The sequence below is a fragment of the Neofelis nebulosa genome, chromosome 3, assembly GCF_028018385.1.
Source record: "Neofelis nebulosa isolate mNeoNeb1 chromosome 3, mNeoNeb1.pri, whole genome shotgun sequence".
NCBI lineage: Eukaryota > Metazoa > Chordata > Mammalia > Carnivora > Felidae > Neofelis > Neofelis nebulosa.
The window spans coordinates 202,555,451-202,573,874 of record NC_080784.1 but is presented as its reverse complement, the minus strand read 5'-3'; the positions used below and the strand labels follow the sequence as shown (position 1 = coordinate 202,573,874).

Sequence of the window (18,424 nt, the reverse complement as noted above, 5' to 3'; positions counted from 1 at the left end):
GGGTCTCAGACAGTGCCTGGCATATGGTGGGCGCTTGGTGTGGACTGGGTGTCTGAGAGAATGAATGAATGCATCGACGCAAGAGCATCTGGCTGGCATGAAATGTTTCCAGCCACCGTGCAGAAAGGAGCTCGGCAAGAGCTGCATTTCTGGGAACGACAGGAACAGGAGTGAGATCGGGGGTCCCGGATGGGGGGACAAGGGGCTGGAACAGACCTGGGAAGTGGGACATGGGATTTGGGGACTGGGAGGGGCTGGCGGGGAGGGCACTCTTGTGAGCCTCCAGAGACATGTGCTCAGCTCTCTGCTTCCGTGTTTCAGGTGTGGGGACTCAGGGGTCAGCAGACAGAGTGGCCACTCAGCCGGTGTCCGTGGGGACAGCTAGAAAGGTTGTCAAATGTCTAAATCCTTCCAGACTGGCTGGTAAAGAGGTGCTGGCCTCCCACTCTGTCCTTCCCCGTGATCCCGGGCCCTTCCGTGGCCCAGCTCCTAAGGAGCTAATAATGCTTGGTTGGCTTGGTTAGCTAAGGTGACACTTGGGTAATGCCTGGTCCCCACCCTGCTCCAGCACCAGGGCCACTGTGGGATCTGATTGGCCAGCGAGGGTGTTGCTGGGCAGACTGGTGGGGCAGCCAGCAGTAGACTGAGCCCTGAAGAACCTGTCCTGCTGGGTGGGAACCTCCATGTGCCCCGAAGGCCCCGTCCTCAGGGGCAGCAGGGAGGGGACATTGCCTGGGGGGCCGTTCACTGTGCACTCTGTCCCAGAGTGGGATCATCCAGTAGGGGCGGCAAGCTGTCGCCTTCAGGAGCCCGGGAAGCAACTTCCTGCGTGAAGCACCTTGTCTGAGATGCCGGGAGGTGGGTGGCGGGCAGCTGATGGGACTCAGGCTCCATCTGTGGCAGCGAGATTGGATGTAGCCACGATCCCTGTAGCAGCCAGACAAAACGTGCCTGCCCGCGGGGCTCAGCCGTGAGTGCCCGGTGCACCGTGAGCAGAGGCCCCGGGCTGCAAGCAGGGCCCAGCCTCCTCCCCGACGCTGCCCAGCACGTGTGAGAACATCAGGACGCCAGTAGGTGGCAGCAGAGTGCGGCCCAGCCGGTGTCCCTCTGGGTTCAAATCCCCACTCGGCCACTTTCTTCTAGCTCAGTGCCTCGGGCATGGTTTTTAGCCATCCATGCCTCAGTTGTCCCGGCCATGAAATGGGACCGATAGTGGTACCGACCAGATGTTTTATCAGGGGATTGGACGAGGTGATGCACGGAACGGGCTGTGCACAGAATCTGGCTCAGAGAGTAAATGCTCAATAAACGTGGTTCCGAAAGCTGCCCCTTCCCTCCTCAGAAGGGTCGGTTCGGGGCCACGGCCTGACAGGTATTTAGCCTCAGGCTTCATGAGTGAATGACCATACAGCGAGAGCCCAGGACAGAAACAGAGTCGTCTGTTATTCTGATCCGTGGGGCAGGCGGCCCGGTGACGGCAATCGATTCTCTGTCTCCACAGTGTTCGAAGAGCCCGAGGACCCCAGCAACCGCTCCTTCTTCTCCGAAATCATCTCCTCCGTGTCGGACGTGAAGTTCAGCCACAGTGGCCGATACATGCTCACCCGGGATTACCTCACGGTCAAAGTCTGGGACCTTAACATGGAGGCAAGGCCCATCGAGACCTATCAGGTGGGTGCCACGGCCTAGAAACTCCGGAGCCCCTCTGAGGGGTGGGAGCCCCCCCCTCCCCCCGGCCTCCACCTCCTGTGCCCAGAACTCCCAGGAGGGGCGTCCCCGCCGCAGAGGTGGCTTCCATACGCCCCGTATGAAGGCTCAGGAAATCGGGCAGCCTGTCCCCAGTCACACACCTCGGCCCAGGCCTGCCTTCCAGGCGGGGGTGGGGGCAGTGCCGTCCCCTTGCTGGCTCCTGCCGTCGGGGCCCAGAGGGACAAGGGTGAGCGACAGGCGAGGCCCGGTTTGAGGGTGCAGATGATGAAGGATGAGGTCGCCCCTCCTGGAGCCCGCGTCTGCAGTTAAGGCGGGAGAAGCCCTGTCCTCTCCCGGGGAGCACCCCTCCTTAGCGCGTGCGGCGGTGACTGGGAGCGTGCTACCTTTCTCAGTCCTCGGCACGGGCCTCGCAAGTCAGGCCCTTAGGCCGGAGCGTGGGGCACCTTCCGGAAAGTTACGACTTTTTGTTTTTCTGTTACGATCCACCCAGATAGAGTCGGGGGGTGGAAAACAAAGTTCGCACGATGTTAAGACCCCACGGGAATGGGGCCAGAGTTCTCTCTATCCGGTTGTATTTGGAGAAAGTTGAGTTCAGTGGCAGACCTGCAGGAGTAGAGAGAGCGCTAGCCAGCCGCACACCTGGGATTGCGGTCTTTCCCCGGAGCCCCTGCTCTTCCTTGCTCTGCCACCAGAGGGCAGGAGGCGCTCACTTTGCAGGAGAGGGCGGGCGAGAACAGCGTGCGTGCGTGCGTGCGTGCGTGCGTGTTGTGTGTTCGGACGAGTGCATCAGTGAGGCCGCTCTGACTGCACAGGGAGCACACACAATGCAGACCTGGGGGGGCTGCCCATGAGCCCCTGGGAATCTGTCCGTGGCCGGCATGAAGCCAGGCACCGTGTATCCCCAGGCATCTAAGGGGTCACACCTATTTGGCAGGTGCTCTGTGCCTGGCTAGACCCTGGGCCCCAGGGAGAAGTGGCAGCCGCAGCCTTGCCCTCCAGGGTCCTGCGCGACAGCGACCCTGGGTGCGGTGTGGCTTTGGACCAGGGGGCTCCCTGGTCCCTATAGGGGGACCCTATAGAATAGGGGGGTCCCTATTTCTCTCACCTGTCTGAGAGAAATAGCCGTGCCCTCCCACGTCTCTCCCCTGGCTCCGCTCTCTCCTCCATAGCCCCTGGTGCCTCTCACGTGTGTGTTCGTCAGCCTGCCTCCCAGGCTCCTCCGGGGCTGCCTTTGCGCCTGTCACTGGGGGCCTCCCTGGGGACCCACAAGCAGTCAGGGGTCCTCTGCTCAGCCTCATCCGTGCCTGCTTCCCGGCAGAGGCAGTCTGGGGCTGTAATGTGCGCTGGGCATCACTCCTCCTCCAGCCTCGGCACAGATGAGGCCGTGCGGGTTCCCGTGGAGGCAGGTGCTGTTCCCCACCCGTCACGCTCGCCACGGGAGGAGGGTGAGAGTCCCTGACCCAGTGGCTCCATCCCAGGCTTGGGCCAGTGATCCCTGCCTTAGGCTTCCCTCCCTCCAGGTCTTGGAGACACACAAGACCAGTGCCCTCACCCCCCACCTCCTCTCTTGGCTCCCACGGCAGTCTCAAGGGGCATCCATTCCAACCGGAAGGATGGCCAGAGACCAAGGAAATACACAAATGAAATAAAATGAAATAATCACAGGCTGCAAATAAACCAGGAGCTGAGGCAGAGAAAGGAGGGGTGCTGGAGTCTGATGGAAGTGAGGGCATCAGTCGTCAGGGGCGGGGGGGGGCAGGGAAGGTGCTCCCAGGGGCGGAAACAGCAAGTGCAAAGGCCCTGAGGCGGGCACGTGGTTCGTGCGGTCAGGAAATGGTGGGGAGCCAGCTGGAGCAGAGCGAGCAGGGGGAGAGAAGAAGAGTCTGAGGTCAGAGAGGTGATTGGGGGCAGAGTCTAGGGGGCTTGTGAGCACTGGAAGGTCTTGAGCAGCAGAGTGACATGGTCCAGCTTGGTTTCTTAGGGGTCTCTCGGGTTGCCCGTGGAGACAGACTGGGTCGGGGGGCACAGAAGCGGGGAGCAGTCAGGAGGCATTTGCGGTGAGCTGGGAGACGGTGGTTCGGGGCAGGGAGTAGCACGGGACGTGGTGAGTGGCAGCTGGGTTCCAGGTCGCTTTGGATTCTGCTTCTGGACTGGCTGAATGTGGGGTGTGACCGACGAGCAGTGTGGAGAGGGATGCTGTTGTTTGTGGCCTTTGTACCGGGAAGGATGGGGGACCGGGACGGGGGGCTCGCAGGGGACAGCCTCGAGGGGCCTCTTGCCCGCCCCTGTGGCAGCTGGATGGTCCGCTGTGCACCCCAGGGAGACAGGTCCCGCTGGAGGGGAGCATCCACACGTCGTCGGAGTGTGGAGGGCATCACACAAGAGTGCAGGTGGGGGTGGGAACAGAAGGGCCGTGAAGCCCGCTCCGTGGGCCGGTGGGCAGGCAGGGAGGGAGCCCTCTCCGAGGAGGGGCATCTCAGCCAAGGCCCGAGAAAGTCACCTTGTACGACCGGGCTGAGCCTTGGGAGCAGGGGTCCACACAAACACAGAAAGTCCAGGCGGGACCCTCAGATGCACTGGACGCTCCGAGGGAAGAGCCTCACTCAGCCTGGGGACCCTGGAGGCTGCTGGGTGGCAGGGGGTGGGGGCACCCATCTTTTTAAAGATGAATAAGAGGTTCTCAGACAGAACCTGTTTTCTTCCCCCTCCCTCCTCCCCCCTCCTCTCCCTACACTTGACTCCTGGCCTGTGGCATTGCCCAACAGGAGTTGAATGCCTATTTCTGTCTGTTCCTCTGGAGTTAATCAGGGTCCCAAATACCTGTCGTGTTTGCCCTTCGTTTGTCTGCTTGGAGGGGTCCGTGACCCCCTTCCTAGATGGGAAACCCGGGGGTCACAGAGGCTAAGTGACTCCCGGGTCACACGGTAAGGGGCAGAGCCAGGAGTTCAGGCTTTGGGTACACTGTCCCCTCCCCTCCCCCCACGCAGAGGGCAGGGCCACGTGCCTGGCAGAGAGCGGGCACCGACCAGGCCCTCTGGGTATAGAGGCCGCTGTCGGGTGGCCCCGGGCCACAGGGGCATCGCCGTCTCTCCTGTGGTGTCAGCTAACTCTGGAAGAGCGTCCTGGTCTTCTGCTTACCAGCTGTGTGACTCTGAGCCAGTCACTTACCCTCCCTGAGTGTCAGGGCCTCGTCCACAAAACAGGACGAGTGACACGCACCGAGGTCACGTTTGAGAGGCCTGTGTGGGCTCCCCTTTCTCCCATGATCCGTGCTCAGGGTGACTGTTCCGATCCTCAGAGAGCGTGACCCTGCACCACACAGCCTCCTACAGTTGGTCCCGCCACAGCCCATGAGGTATGGTGCTCTTGTCACTTCAAGGCGGAAGAAACCAAGGCTCAGAGGGGTGAAGTCACTTGCCCGGGGTCACACAGCGTGGGGGAGGAGGGGTGGAGCCAGGATCCGGTCCCTACGGTATCGTTCCCTTTGTCACTGCGACTGTCCCCTCTGGCCACACCTCTAGGGTCGGCCCCGTCCCCCCGTCTGGCTGTGGGTCCTTCTCAATGAGCAGGGCTGAGTCGGGGCTGGAGGGGCCATCCGGACCCAGAGGGCACAGCCCCTCCCTGCTCAGGGACACTCTTCTCGCAGCAGGGACCAGGACTGCTGGGGCGCCCCCTGCCCCGACTCACCGGCCCCTTCTCTCACCAGGTCCACGACTATCTGCGGAGCAAGCTCTGTTCCCTGTACGAGAACGACTGCATTTTCGACAAGTTTGAATGTGCCTGGAACGGCAGCGACAGGTAACCCCCAACCCGGGGGCAGTGGCCCCCTCGCCGGGGAGCGCCTCGGCTGCTGGCCTGGCATCCTGGGGAACTCGCTGGTAATGAGCCTGATGGATGAACGTGTGGGAAGCGGCCCATCCGTTCTTCCAGCGCCCACGAGCTCTCAGCCCTCACAGGCCAGGGCAGGAAACGACAGCCAGGTCACAACCTGTGACCACACCTGCCGTCCACTTGGACGCCCCCCCCCCGCCCCCCCCCCGCCCCGGTCTCCTAAGTGATAGTGGAAACAGTCGAGGCCGGGGCCCTAGCCACACACATCCCCAGGTTGTCGATGAGGGGTGTTCCCTGGACCGCCACAGAGGGGGCGGGGAGAGCTTCGGCCGCTGGTCCACACCCTCCCCCTCCCCCCGCCCCCATCATGGCTGCACCTGCCTCCCTGGTGGCTCCCCTACATCGGGCCCCCCGGGGCGGCGGGCACATCACAGCTCCGCACCTCTGGGGCTGGCAGGGTCCCCCAGGCCCGGCCACATCTCACGGCCCACCCACCCGGGAGATGGCCCGATGTGAGTTCCTGTTTCCCTGTTGCTGGCTCAGCCCAGGGCCGGCATGGACGGGAAGGCCCAGCACAGGGGCCCAGGTGACCAGAAAATGCAGGATATAGACCGCACTGTGTCCCAGAGCACTGCCCGTCACATTTTCACAGCCCAGGCAGGCCCGGCGTCCCCGCCCTGTCCCGTGGTCCAGCGCGGTGCAGGGGGGAGGCGTGGTGTGCGGGCCAGCAGCCTTTGGTTCAAGTGTCGTCCAGGGGCGTGCATCCGTCATGTGCTGCCGCGGTCACGGGAAGAGCTTCTGTGATGCGACAGGCACGCTGGGACCCTAGGATGGGTGGGGGTGGTGAGGAGGGGCCAGGAACCGCAGGGCCGGGGCCGGGAGGGAGCTGCCTGCATGTAGGCTGGCCCCACATGGGGCTGAGCCGCCGGGTCCAGGGTGGGGGTCCCCTAGAGCTGCTGCTGACATCCCGGGGGCTCACCTGGCTCAGCTCTCAATCGGGGACCAGCGTGGGGGTCACAGGGGCTCAGTTGGATAACAGTGAGAAGGCTGGCTTGAGGCCAGGCCGACACAGCACTCCCTCCGGGTGCCGCACCCAGGCTGACCCCAGACACCCCCAGGGAGGACAGGGCTTCTGGGATACCCTGAGCTTCAGACCCTGACACATTGGGGGTTCCCCAGCGAGCACTGGCTGGCTGTGGGTCTTGGGGTGGGGGCTGTCAGAATCTCAGGAGAGGGACTTACTGCTGGCCACGGGGGAGTGTGTGTGTGTGTGTGTGTGTGTGTGTGTGTGTGTTGGGGGCAGTCTCCCCTGGCCATGGCCGATGCACGCCCTTCTTCCACATTACCACCAGGGGGCGCTCGTGAACAGGTGACGCCTGGCTCCCAGGGACAGAAGCCACTGAGCTTGTCCTGGTTGGAGCTCAGCTGTCCTGCCTCTCACGAGCCACTTCCTGCCACGCATTTAACATACCAGCCACCCCCCTCCCCGGCGGTCCCGCACGTCTCTGTATTGTCTCCCCCCTCCACAACCGCTCTGCTCCTGCAGCCTGGAATCCTGGCCGCACTGTACCTAGCTCACTCCTGTCGCCTCAAGTTACTACCGACCCAACTCAAGGCCGCCTCCTCCAGGAAGCCCTCAGGGCCCTCTCCACCTTGGCCCCAAGCCTCCTGACTTTTCCGCCTGTGTCTTGGCACTTTGCGTGTTTTCTCCTTGCCTCTGCCTTCCCCGTGGGATGGGGTGCCCTTGGGGGGGGGTGTGACCGTGGCTCAGCCCATCCTAAGCGGCTCACTCCGCACCTCAGGGGTGTCTAGTCAGTGGCTATGACACTCTGGAGGGCGCAAGAGTGTGCCACCTCCTTCCGCTTCATCCTGAGCCCTCCTCAGAGCCTGTTGTGGCGGGTGGAGGACGGTCCCTGCCTCCCAGGAGCTCAGAGCCTAAGGGGAGAAGAAGCGCTGACCTCCAGGACCCCCGCTCGTACAGACCAGACCACCCTGCGAACTCTGCAGGCTCAGCTGAGCCATCCCTCTGCTATCCGTGGGGAGCCCATGTGCCCTGTTGCCCAGACGGCAGCAGAGACCTGCTGGGGTCTGATGGCCCTCACGGTGGCCTCGTACCCAACGCCAGCAAGAGCAGCGGCCTGGTGTAGAGGGAAGGGCCGGACACCCTCGGGTTCCGGTCCACTCTCCCCCACCCTCCAGTTGTGTGCTCGAATTAGCCCCCGAGCCTCCTGAGCCTGCCCACCTGTCCCCTGGAGCATGGTTCTAATCAACCGTGACCTTCCAGGGCTGTTTCGAGGCTGAAAGTCCACGAGTCAGTATCGGCCATGGAAGTTCGGTCGAGCCTCCAATTTCAGCTCAGGTCGTGATCTCACGGTTCGTGAGTTCGAGCCCCGCGTCGGGCCCTGTGCCGACAGCATCCTCTGTCCCCCTCTCTGCCCCTCCTCCGCTTGCACTCTCTCTCTCTCCAAGATAGATGAATGTTTGGGGGGGGTGGGGGGAAAGAACCCCGCTGAGCCTCCAAGACCCACCTCAAATGCCACCGCCTCTAGGAAGCTCTCCTTGATCTGTTCTGCCTAGGACAAAGGGATTTGCGTCAACCGAGCGTCTTCCTGTTGCAGAAATCAGACCAGCCTCAGCTTGTTCTGAGAGGTTCCAGGCAAGCCTTCCCCAGGGCTCAGGTGTACCTTGGGGCCATCTCTTTCCCTGTCCTCATCTCTGTGCCTCCCTGCTTCTCCTTACACACTAGCCTCATGCTCTGCTGCAACGCCCCGTGGCTGGCAGGATTGCCCTGCCATTGACCTCACGGCCCGCAACCCTCCCAGGGTGTGGGGTCTGATTGGCTTCGTTTGGGTTACATGCTCACTTTGGGAGCCAATCAGCAAGGACACGATTATTGCAAGCCATGATCAGCCAGCAGGGGGTGCATGGAGCCCTGTGCTTGGCAGTCCCTCGGCTGGCCGGAGGGGGGCAGAGAGCCCTGGGGACGGGAGCGGTCGGATCGGCATCCCCACGTGCAGAGGAGGAAAATGAGGCTAGCAGAGGTGAAGCGACGTGCCTAGACACAATCCAGGGCAGGGGCTGCCCTTTCCTCTGCTAAGGGAACCTTCTGGAATGTAAGAATGCAAGCAGTGGGCCTTTCTGTCCTGGAGTGCTTTGCAGGGTGCTGGGACCTGCTGTCCTGAGATGAAAGGGACCCTTCTCCTTGCAGGCCGGGAGGGGGCCCCCTCTCTCCCACGTGCCAGCCTGATTCTGCATCTTAACGGGAGGAGGATTAGCAGTTGGGCGGGGTTGCCAATGACTTTAGTGACCCCACTCTCCCTTCCCCTGCTGGATCCGAAGGACAGGCGGTTGCGTGACCGCACTCGCTGGTTAAGTGAGCAAAGCTGGGCTGCTGTCCCCTCTTCTCTGCCCTTGCTGGCCTGGAGGGAAGGGTGTGGCCTCTGGCAGGGCCTTTCCCTGAGAATCTTTCCTTTTGCTTCCTCAGTTTGGGTGTCCTGCCTCAGGCTTAGCCGGTGGGACTTCAGGCCAGGAGCATGATTAGAATCAAGGCATCTAGCATAACGGGGGGCGGGTCTCCCGGGCCCAGCACTGCTCTGTTTTACTGAGACTCCTGGTCCATGCTCCCCAGAAGCTGGGGTCCCTCATTACCCCCATTTTATTGATGTTAGGGGCAGAGCTAGAATTTGGAGCCAGGTGGGCGAGCCCGAGCACCTGCTCCCAATACTTGGGCTTGGGGCGCTCCTTTGCCTTGGAGGCCCAAGTAAAGCAGGTGGGGAGAGAAAGGCCTCTGTCCTCACTTCTTACGGGGAGGCCAGTGTCCCAGATCGCCCAGCGCCTGCCGCGGCCACGCCCAGTTCCTGACCCCAGGCTGAGCTCCCTGGCAGCTGCTCTGGGCCCAAGGAGGGGAGCCCTTGGCCCTGTAGAGATCTCAGAGCCCCCATCCAGCGTGGGTGTTGGAGACCACAGCTGCGCCCCGGCCCCAGGCTGCCGAGTGCAGGCTGGTGTGGGTCTCATGAGCCTCCCCAGTGGGTCTGCGGCCTACAGGTGATCCCTCTTCTCCGCAGGCTCTGGGAATGACTGCCTAATAGGGGCAGCCCCGTGCAGGGTGGGGGCCACAGGGTGAGGCCAGACGAGGGCAGGGGTGCCCCAGCTGCTCACCCTGGGGGAGGGAGAGAATCTTTTCTCTCTTGCTGCCACCTCAGCAGCGTCACCTGAGTCCCAGGGCTGGGCACGGGGGTGACGAGTAAAGAAGGGCGGAGAAAGGAGTGAAAGCAGGAAGCACCTTCTAAGTAAAGCTTGGGGCCACGGGCATCTGGCTCAGTGGCACTTCCTGCCTGTGCATGTCCTGGGGGCTCCTGGCAGGTGGGGGCCCTCCCCCGGACCCAGCGCCTGATACCAATGGATACCGGCCGTGCAAGTGAAGGGGGGGCGTCTGGCAGGGCCACAGGTGGGTCCCCCCCTGGTCTGCTGAGCCGGACGGGCCTGATGGGCTGCTGTCCTGGGCCGGGAGGTGAGAGTTCGTCCCAGCCGGTGACCCCCGAGGTCTGAGCATCCCCCTCTGCGGGGCACGTGGCAGAGCTGTGCCCCAACTGTCCATGCAGGTGTCAGCCTGGGATCTGCAGGTTCTGGTCTTGGCGTCCCCGAGGGCACAGGGCACCAGGAACACGGCAGAGATGGGACGCAGTGCCTGCCTAGGAGGACTCTGTGGTTTACACTGCGTGGACTAAAGCAGAGCCCGGAGGGGGGCCCTGGGCAGGGGGAGAGAGGGTGGGGGCCCTGCAGGGGAGGGGGCCGGGGGTGGCCTCCTGGACGAGGTGCTCTCAAGTCTCAAGAAAGCGGTAGGAATTTGCCCGCAGAGTGTGGCAAGGCATTGGGGCAGAGGGAACAGCATGGCCGAAAGCTCAGGAGAAAGAAGGAGCAACTGATGTGGCCACAGCTTAGCGAGTTAAGTCTCAGGTCAAAGTGTCCTTGGGCCTCCCTGGGGTGGGTGTCGTGGGAGAGTCTAGCATGGGGGATGGGGGGCTTAGGGACCGAAGCAGGAAGACCAGTGAGTGAGCCGTCGCAGCCGTCCCTCTGGGCCAGAGGTGAGGGGGATGTGGGCGGTGAAGGTAGAGGGGATGGGCTCAAGTCAGGCCACCTACCTTCAGGTGACCAGAGGATGCACAGGAGCCAGGTCGTGTACACCCTCGGGGGCGGGCACGGGGGTTGGGGGTGCCCCATATACCACCCACCGTGGCGGCCTGGAGCCTTAGAGCAAATGTCCCACCCTGTTCTAGAAAGCAAGAGATGGGGTGCAGAAACTCCCCGGGAGTTGTCACCTCCCCGGCTGTGTGGGCCTCTGACAGTGAACAGGTCACGTTGTCCCTGAGTGTCTGCTCATTATTATAAGAGGTAGCCACGAGCCCTGTTCCCAGCAGCGCCCCTGCTCTCGGGCCTCGGGACTCTGGCACTGGGCCGCACGGCGGCCGCTCACGTCCCCCCAGCCTCGGCAGGTCACCCGGCCGCCAGCTCCCGGCCCCCAGCTCTGTCTTCCAGCCACGTACACACGCTCCACGGGCTGAGCTGCCGGGAGCCGCCGGCACCTGGATGGACTCCAGTGGGCTCCCTGGGGCCTGATGTTGGGAGTGAGCCTTTCCCCCCGAGAACAACTCTGGGTCTCTGACTCTGTTGCCCACTTTCCTTCCCACAGCCTGGTCTCAGTTCCGAGTTGCAGGTTAAGAGGGATGCCATTTGGCTGCTGGCCTGGCCTCCTTCTGGAAGGTGGGAGTGAGAGGGCCTCTCCCAGCATGCACCTGCGACATGCCATTTCTTTGTCTCAACAACAAAGGGATTTATTCACAGGGATGAAGGTTTGGGGGGCGGAGTTGTAGAACACAAGAGAATAGGGCCAGAGAATACTTTGGGATTCTCCACCCACCCTCCCCTCCCCTCCCTTCCAGAGATTAGACAAACCTCCAGAGAAGCAGAACTGCTCGACTGGGCCCCTCCCCCAAGCCCACCCCCACGGCTCTGCCCCCACAGCCACAGAGAAGCCCCTCCGCCCACTGGGCTGTGTCCCAGGTCAAGTGCAGAGGGGTGGCTGGGCAAGGCCACTTCCTGCATTTCTAGGACTTGGGAGGGTGGTTGTGAAGGGTTGTGACCCTTCCGCTGAATTCATTCATTCATTCACTCATTCACTCATTCGGCTTAGAGAGCACCTGCTGGGGGGAGGTACCTTCTGAACTTGCAGGTCTGGCCGTGAATAAGAGAAGGTTCTGGCCCTTCGTTCCCTACCATTTACGGAGCATGTACTGCCTTCTCTGCAGGCACCAGGGGGCTGGGCTTGGTCTGGTTCAGTCTGGCTGCTGCTGAGGGCCAGCGTTCGCTCCCCCGATGAGGCCAAGCCCGGGCTTGGGACTCTGAGGCAAGACAGGCCTGCCCCAGGAGCCCCCACCCAGTGCTGGAGACAGAGGCAGCACAGAAGCTTGCCCACGGTTATTGGAGCAGGTGCCTCAACACGCCAGCATGCCCTCTGGCTTCTGACCAGGTTTCACCAGTGGGGACACTGGGAGGGAAGCAGGGAGGGAGAGGGTGTTTGTCCCACCTCCCTCCCTGTCCTCTCAGTGGACTATGCCCCGGTCAGCCAGCCCCTTCACACAGTTCTGCCACTCTGTCTCTGTGTCTCTCACCTTTCCTCCTCTCACCCCTCAGGCCTGGGGGATGGTAACAAAATCTCCAAATGTTCCAGCCCCGGGGGCACGGCACTTTCCCTGTGGTTCCCTTAGAACCTTCCAGAACATTTGTGCATAGCTCCTTTGTGGAGCTGGTCTCCAGTCACCCAGTTGGCCTGCACCCTCTGCCCTCTGCTGGGATCCAGGTGACCCCCGCCTGGCTCTGCCTGGACACCCCTGGAACATGGCAGAAGAACCGCTTTATGGAGGTTTTCCATGCTCATTGTCCCCAAGCGCCCACCCACTGATCTCCGAACACAAGGTCGGACAAAGCGGTCTGGGCGTCGGGGGAGGGACACCAAATGCTAACTCGGCAGGTCGCGGGCTCTGGCGGGAAGCGTCGCCTCACGGGCGCAGGCCATCCCCGGGAACCGCATGTGCAGGGCGGGCAGGGGAGGCCCGGAAGCCGCTGTCAGTGGGAACACAAAGTACTTCCCTCAGAGGAACTCTTGGCCCGGACTTGCCAGGACCCAAGACTACAAGGCCCTTCCTGGAGAGGATCAGAACTCCGAGGGGCAGGGAGGCAGCGGGGCCTCCCCACCGCACAACCCCGCCCCTCCTTCTAGAAGGGACTGACCTTGAGAGATGGCCCACAGGCGAGGTAACTGTGACACCGAATCACAGCTAGTCCGTTCCGTGCAGGCCCCGGGAGGCCGGCTTCCCGGTCTCGGATAGAGATGCTGAGGCTGGGGCCTCGGGTGCTACACTCTCCTAGTGTCGGTTTACCAGCCCACGTTCTCCCACGAGAAGGGGGACACGTTACAGGAGATGTGTCACGTTCAGCCCGTGACTCAGCATCACCCGGGCCCCTGAGCCATGCCAGGAGCATCTGGCCTCCCACAGCCCCGGTGCCTAATAAGAGAACCTCTCCTGGTCTGTCCAGGTGGACCTCGGCCTTGAACATTTCCTGCTCCCCTGCACTGCACTGTCCCCCTGACTTGGGGAAATGGAGATGTGGAAAGTGTGCACAACCCGTGTTCACCTAGGGGGCCGCGGGGCTCTGTCTCAGAGTAGTGAGGCCCCAAGAAACACGCTCAGCTTCCAAAGGGAAGACAGGAATCCCAGTCTGTACACATCTCCCCTGAAGGATGTGGAAGGGGACCTTGTTTCCCAGAATCCCCTCCCTCCTCCCCGGTTATTTTGCCCCCCTCCCCCACCCCCGGCTGCTCCAGAGACTCTCCTGGGCCAGACCCCAAAACCCGCTCTGTAGGCCCAGGCCCCGATCGCTGGCCTTCTTGCCGTCCTCTTACCACACAGACCACATGGCCTTTCTCCCAGGCCCCAGGCACCCCTTCTCGGAGCGGGGAGGGAGAAGGCGTGGATGGACAATGGGCAAATTCCCTTTAGCAGGACAGGAAAGTCCGTGAACATCTGCACATCAATGGCGTGCAACGTGTGTTCATTTAGTCACCCAACTACTCAGAACAGGAAGGTGCTGGGTCCCTGCCGTGAAGGGCGCGTCGGGTCAGTTCAGGGGCCTTCCCTCTGCTGGTGCCTGGAGGTCTGGCCAGTCCTCTCCTGGACAAAGGGGAGAGTACGGGGAGAAGTTTCTTTACGATGTCTGGGGCAGAGCATGAAGGGGTCTCCTCCCCTGCCTTAGGGCCGCCTGGGTGGCTCAGTCAGTTAAGCGTCTGACTTCAGCTCAGGTCATGATCTCACGGTTTGGGAGTTCGAGCCCCGCGTCGGGCTCTGTGCTGACAGCTCAGAGCCTGGAGCCTGCTTCAGATTCTTTGTCTCCTTCTCTCTCTGCCCTTCCCCCGCTCGTGCTCTGTCTCTCTCTCTCTCTCAAAAATAGACATTAAAAAAAAAAAAAATTGTTTTTAAAAGGGTCTCAGCTCCCGGCCTTGGATTCTGCAGGCAGACGGTAGCTGAGATGTGGGGGAGGACCAGAGCCCAAGGGGAAGGTGGGACCGGGGCGGGGGGCCCACCCTAGGGAGCGAGGTCCTGCAGCCCCCGGGGTGGTTACTTGAGGTGTGGCACGTTTCTTCCCCGTACCCTGCCCTCCCCCAACCCGCCTGACGCCTCTCCTTCTCCCGCCAGCGTCATCATGACTGGGGCCTACAACAACTTCTTCCGCATGTTTGACCGGAACACCAAACGCGACGTGACCCTGGAGGCCTCGAGGGAGAGCAGCAAGCCGCGGGCCGTGCTCAAGCCCAGGCGCGTGTGCGTGGGCGGCAAGCGCAGGCGGGACGACATCAGCGTGGACAGCCTGGACTTCACCAAGAAGATCCTGCACACGGCCTGGCACCCGGCCGAGAACATCATCGCCATCGCGGCCACCAACAACCTGTACATCTTCCAGGACAAAGTGAACTCTGAGATGCACTAGGTGTGTGCGGACCCCCGTCGGGGACGCAGCCGTCTGGTGGCACGGCTGGGAGCGCGTCCCTCCCTCCCGGTCCCCCGGCCGGGCCGCCGCCGCTGGCCGCTGTTTGAAAATGGGAGGAAGGAGGGTTCACTGAAGCCACAGACCGTAACATGGACGTGACCGTCGCCTCGGGGATCAGGCGCTTCGTTCATTAACCGCCTGCCGCCTGTCCCGCTCTTAGGACTTTGTCATTTCCAGGATCACTTTTCACTCCTTCCAGCAGCAACTCGCAGGGGACAGCAGGCACCCCGGGGGGCCTCACGGGCCCCCCCCCATCGGGGCTTTGGGGACCAGACGACGGACTCAAACCAGCCAGCCAGGATTCTTTTGATTACAGACGGAGCAATTTCCACGGTCTCTGAGCTGAGGGTCATCCCTTTGCTTTTTGGATTGTGGACTCGTGCTGAGAACAGACAGGTGCGAGATCCACTTTTAGGTTCTTGCAATGTCTTTCAGTCCCCCAGGTCTGGCGTTCCCAGACAGGAAAGGGGACAGCGAAAGCCACCCGTGTGTGTGTGTGTGCCTGTTCTCACCGTTGCCCCAGCCTTTGCTGAGCGTGGGCCGGTGGGGGGGCCGGGCACGGCGTTCGGCCCTTCACGCGTACGGATCCAGTCCCCACTCTGCGGGGCTCTCCTGTCGTGCTTCATGGTCATTGGGCCCCTCGAGGGAGCTCACGCGGCTCTGTCCATGACCCATCGCTTCCTCCACAAACACCAGCCCCTCACAGAGTGCCAGATGCCAGGGATGAGAGGTGAGTAATTTATCAGCCCCACTCGACGTGGGAGGACGCTGAGGCCCCGAGAGAATGAACCAGTTTGTCCAACGCACGTCCTGACCGAGTGGTGGAGTCAGGAATCCTGAGCCGGCCTTCACGCGCACGGGGCCCTTCCCAAGTCCACCACGCTGGCGGCTCGTGTTAAAGCAACGTTCTTGCCTGGAAGGTTCTGGAAACTTATCTTCATCTTGTGAAGCGGGACAGAGCAGATGGGCCATGACGAGGGTCCGGGGAGACCCGAGCTGCAGCACGGAGTATGGAGAAGGCCCCCGTGGTGCCAAGCTCTGTGTGGTGACTTCAGACCCCCACCCTCTGTGGGGCACCTTGCTGCGCCCCCATCTGTACCCCAGCCCCTCGTTCAGGTGCACCGAGCTGCCTCTGAGGAGATTGCATGTTTTGACCTTTCAGGATACATCTTCTTTAACGACCTGGCCCGTGTCTCCATAGCACCTGCTCCTGCCCCATGGACGTGGAGACCAGCTCCGCCCACCCCACCCCGCCCACTTGTCCTCTGCACGGAATGACAGATGACGGGGAACCACTGGCTGGGCGTCCTGATTCAGGAAACCGAGTGCAGAGGCCGAAGCCAACATTTTTTTACAGGGTGTAACCCAACCCAGGAAACAGACCCACCCGAGGTTTTTCTCAGTGGATAGTGGTGTACTTTTCTGTGCATCAAAGCACAAAACGCATGTGCATTCACTTCTGGCCATATGATATTTACACAAGGAAATGGGTCCATCGTTCCTGTTTTTTTTTTTTTTTTTTTTAAATCAACATGAATGAAGAATGTTTGTTTGTATATCACTGTAAAATCCAGGTGACCTGGACAGTATTATATGTACATATCTATTCTAATTGAAATTAACAATCACTGGATTGGATTCCTCTTTTCCCCCCTTTGTAAAGAGGTTCAAGAATGTGGTAAATTGTATAGAAATCTTGTCGAAGCCAAAATCCAGCTCTGAGGGCCTTACACAATTACACGGATATTTGGCACAATCCCCTTCCCTTTGTGATTCGGATGCTGAGGGGAGACTCGAACTGCAGCGAGGACTTACTGTCAGAGCGTAGATTTCACACTTACCCGTCTACACAGTACCACTCTTACACTGCATTCAAAAGGAGGTCTTAATACAGTTCCTGGTTCCTTACTTCTGTGTGAAGCTTTGGATAGCAAACCAAAAAAGGAAAAGGAAGAAAGATCCTAGAGGAAAAGCATGCCTTCAGATCCCTGGAAAATCGTGATGTCCAAAGCAGGTTGTGAACAACGACACGTGTTGTGGGGGAGGGGCAGGACTAGCCGCGGCAGACAGACGGGCCAGTAACATAGTCACAAACTCGGCTGCTTCCTCTGTTTAAATTTTCTGCTCTTCTTAAATGTATGGGCATTCACCTAGTCCTTGTGAAGTTGTTGGGTGGTTTTTGTTTTTACTCGAATACTCTGAGGACTGAAGTCTTGGTTGGTGTTGGACGTGTGGTAGGTAGATAGACCTGATCACTTTGGATTCTGTAACTCATGGGTGCATTCTGGTTTCATTCGGTATCTCGGATTATCCGACTGTTGAATAAAATTATAAATATGTTAATACCAGCTTTTTCCAATAAAATAACAAACGTTACATCGAAAATGGGACTCGGAGTGCTGGTGGTTTCTAGTGAGGCCAACCCCCGGGGGGGGAGGTGGGTGCCATCAGGAGGCAATATGGTGGACGGGAAAGGCTGGATCACGTCAAAGCTTTGCTATCTCTCTCTCTCTCTCTCTTTTTTTAAATTTTTTAAATATTTATTCATTATTGAGAGACAGAGAGCCAGAGCATGAGTATGGGAGGGGAGCCTGGGAGGAGAGCGACCACAAGGCAGCTGGTTCGTCCTGGAAGCTGGGGTGGCCCAGCCTGGTGTGCCGCAGTGGCTGAGAAAAGCCAGAAGATGGGTGAGGACCCGCCCCCGCCCCCACCCCCCGCGGTGGTCTCCCCACGCACCCCTCCTGGGGGCCAGGCCTCTCCTCTCCACCTTCCAGAGGGCACTTTATACTTCAGACTCAGCAAGAGGAAGGCAGGTGCTGTTCTGGTGGGTCCTGCTGGTGGGGCTTTCATTGGCTGAGCTCTTTGTCAACCACACGGCCCCTGGGCAGAGCTTAAAGGAGAAAGCTGCTCCCAGGCTGTGCGGCCTTGGACCCAGGCCGACCTCTCTGAACCACCTGGGTAACTAGAGGGCAGTGCCGGTCCTTCTCAGTGCTGTTGGGACGACTGATGAGATACACAAAATACTTGACAGATCCTGCGGTACCGCTGTCCCGGGACGGTCCCGTACTGTCTTGATTCCGGGCGTTACCTTGTCTGACCTACCTTTCGGCTTCGTGTCAGCCCTTTCGCGGGGGGGGGGGGGGGGGGGTACTTCTGCCATACCCATTTTACATACGGAGAAACTGGGGCTCGGAGAGAGGAGGGGGCTTAGCCTGCGCCCAAATTTCTAGAAACACCAAGCGGTGACGTCTGGATTCAGACTCTGATGGCAAGTGGCACATGGTCGGGGACATCGCGGCCTCAGCCCCACCCCGTCCAGCTTCAGCCAGCACTGACTACGCACCACCTCGGGACTGTGGCCGTGTGACCTTGAGATGACAGGTTATCCCCAGCCATCAGGCAGACCGATCTGTCACGTGAGTCCTTGTCAGCAGAGAACCTCAGAGGGAGAGGAGACCAGGAAGAGGGGGTCAGATGTGGCAGGAGGGTCCCGTCTGCCATCGCTGGCTGTGGAGATGGGGGAGGGGACGGGCCTCAGGCCCGAGAACGTGGGCGCCTCCAGAGGCTGGCAAGGGCCAGAGTGGATTCGGCAGGACACAGCCTTGCTGACACCTTGCTGATGGCCTGAGGGGTGGTTTATTCCTCACTGACTCCCGGAACCACTCTGAAGAGCTGGTCCTTACCGTCTTGATCTCCCAGAGGCGTTATCTGGGGCCCAGGAGATTCAGGGCACGTGCCCAAGGCCCGCCGCCCGTATGGTAACGACCACGCTGGTGGCCAC

The 18,424-nt window shown here is 60.9% G+C and overlaps 1 protein-coding gene across 3 annotated transcripts in view; it reads left to right on the top strand.

The window, feature by feature from the left end:
• PPP2R2C (protein phosphatase 2 regulatory subunit Bgamma) overlaps positions 1 to 17,033 on the top strand; it is a 139,540-nt gene extending 122,507 nt beyond the window's left edge. For all 3 annotated transcript variants that reach the window (XM_058723151.1, XM_058723153.1, XM_058723152.1), the window contains exons 7-9: positions 1,502 to 1,671; positions 5,417 to 5,508; positions 14,292 to 17,033. In XM_058723151.1, coding sequence (XP_058579134.1) covers positions 1,502 to 1,671; positions 5,417 to 5,508; positions 14,292 to 14,583 — 554 coding nt within the window. In that variant the 3' untranslated portion in view covers positions 14,584 to 17,033. The remainder of the gene's footprint in view (positions 1 to 1,501; positions 1,672 to 5,416; positions 5,509 to 14,291) is intronic.
• The last annotated feature ends 1,391 nt before the right edge of the window (positions 17,034 to 18,424 follow it).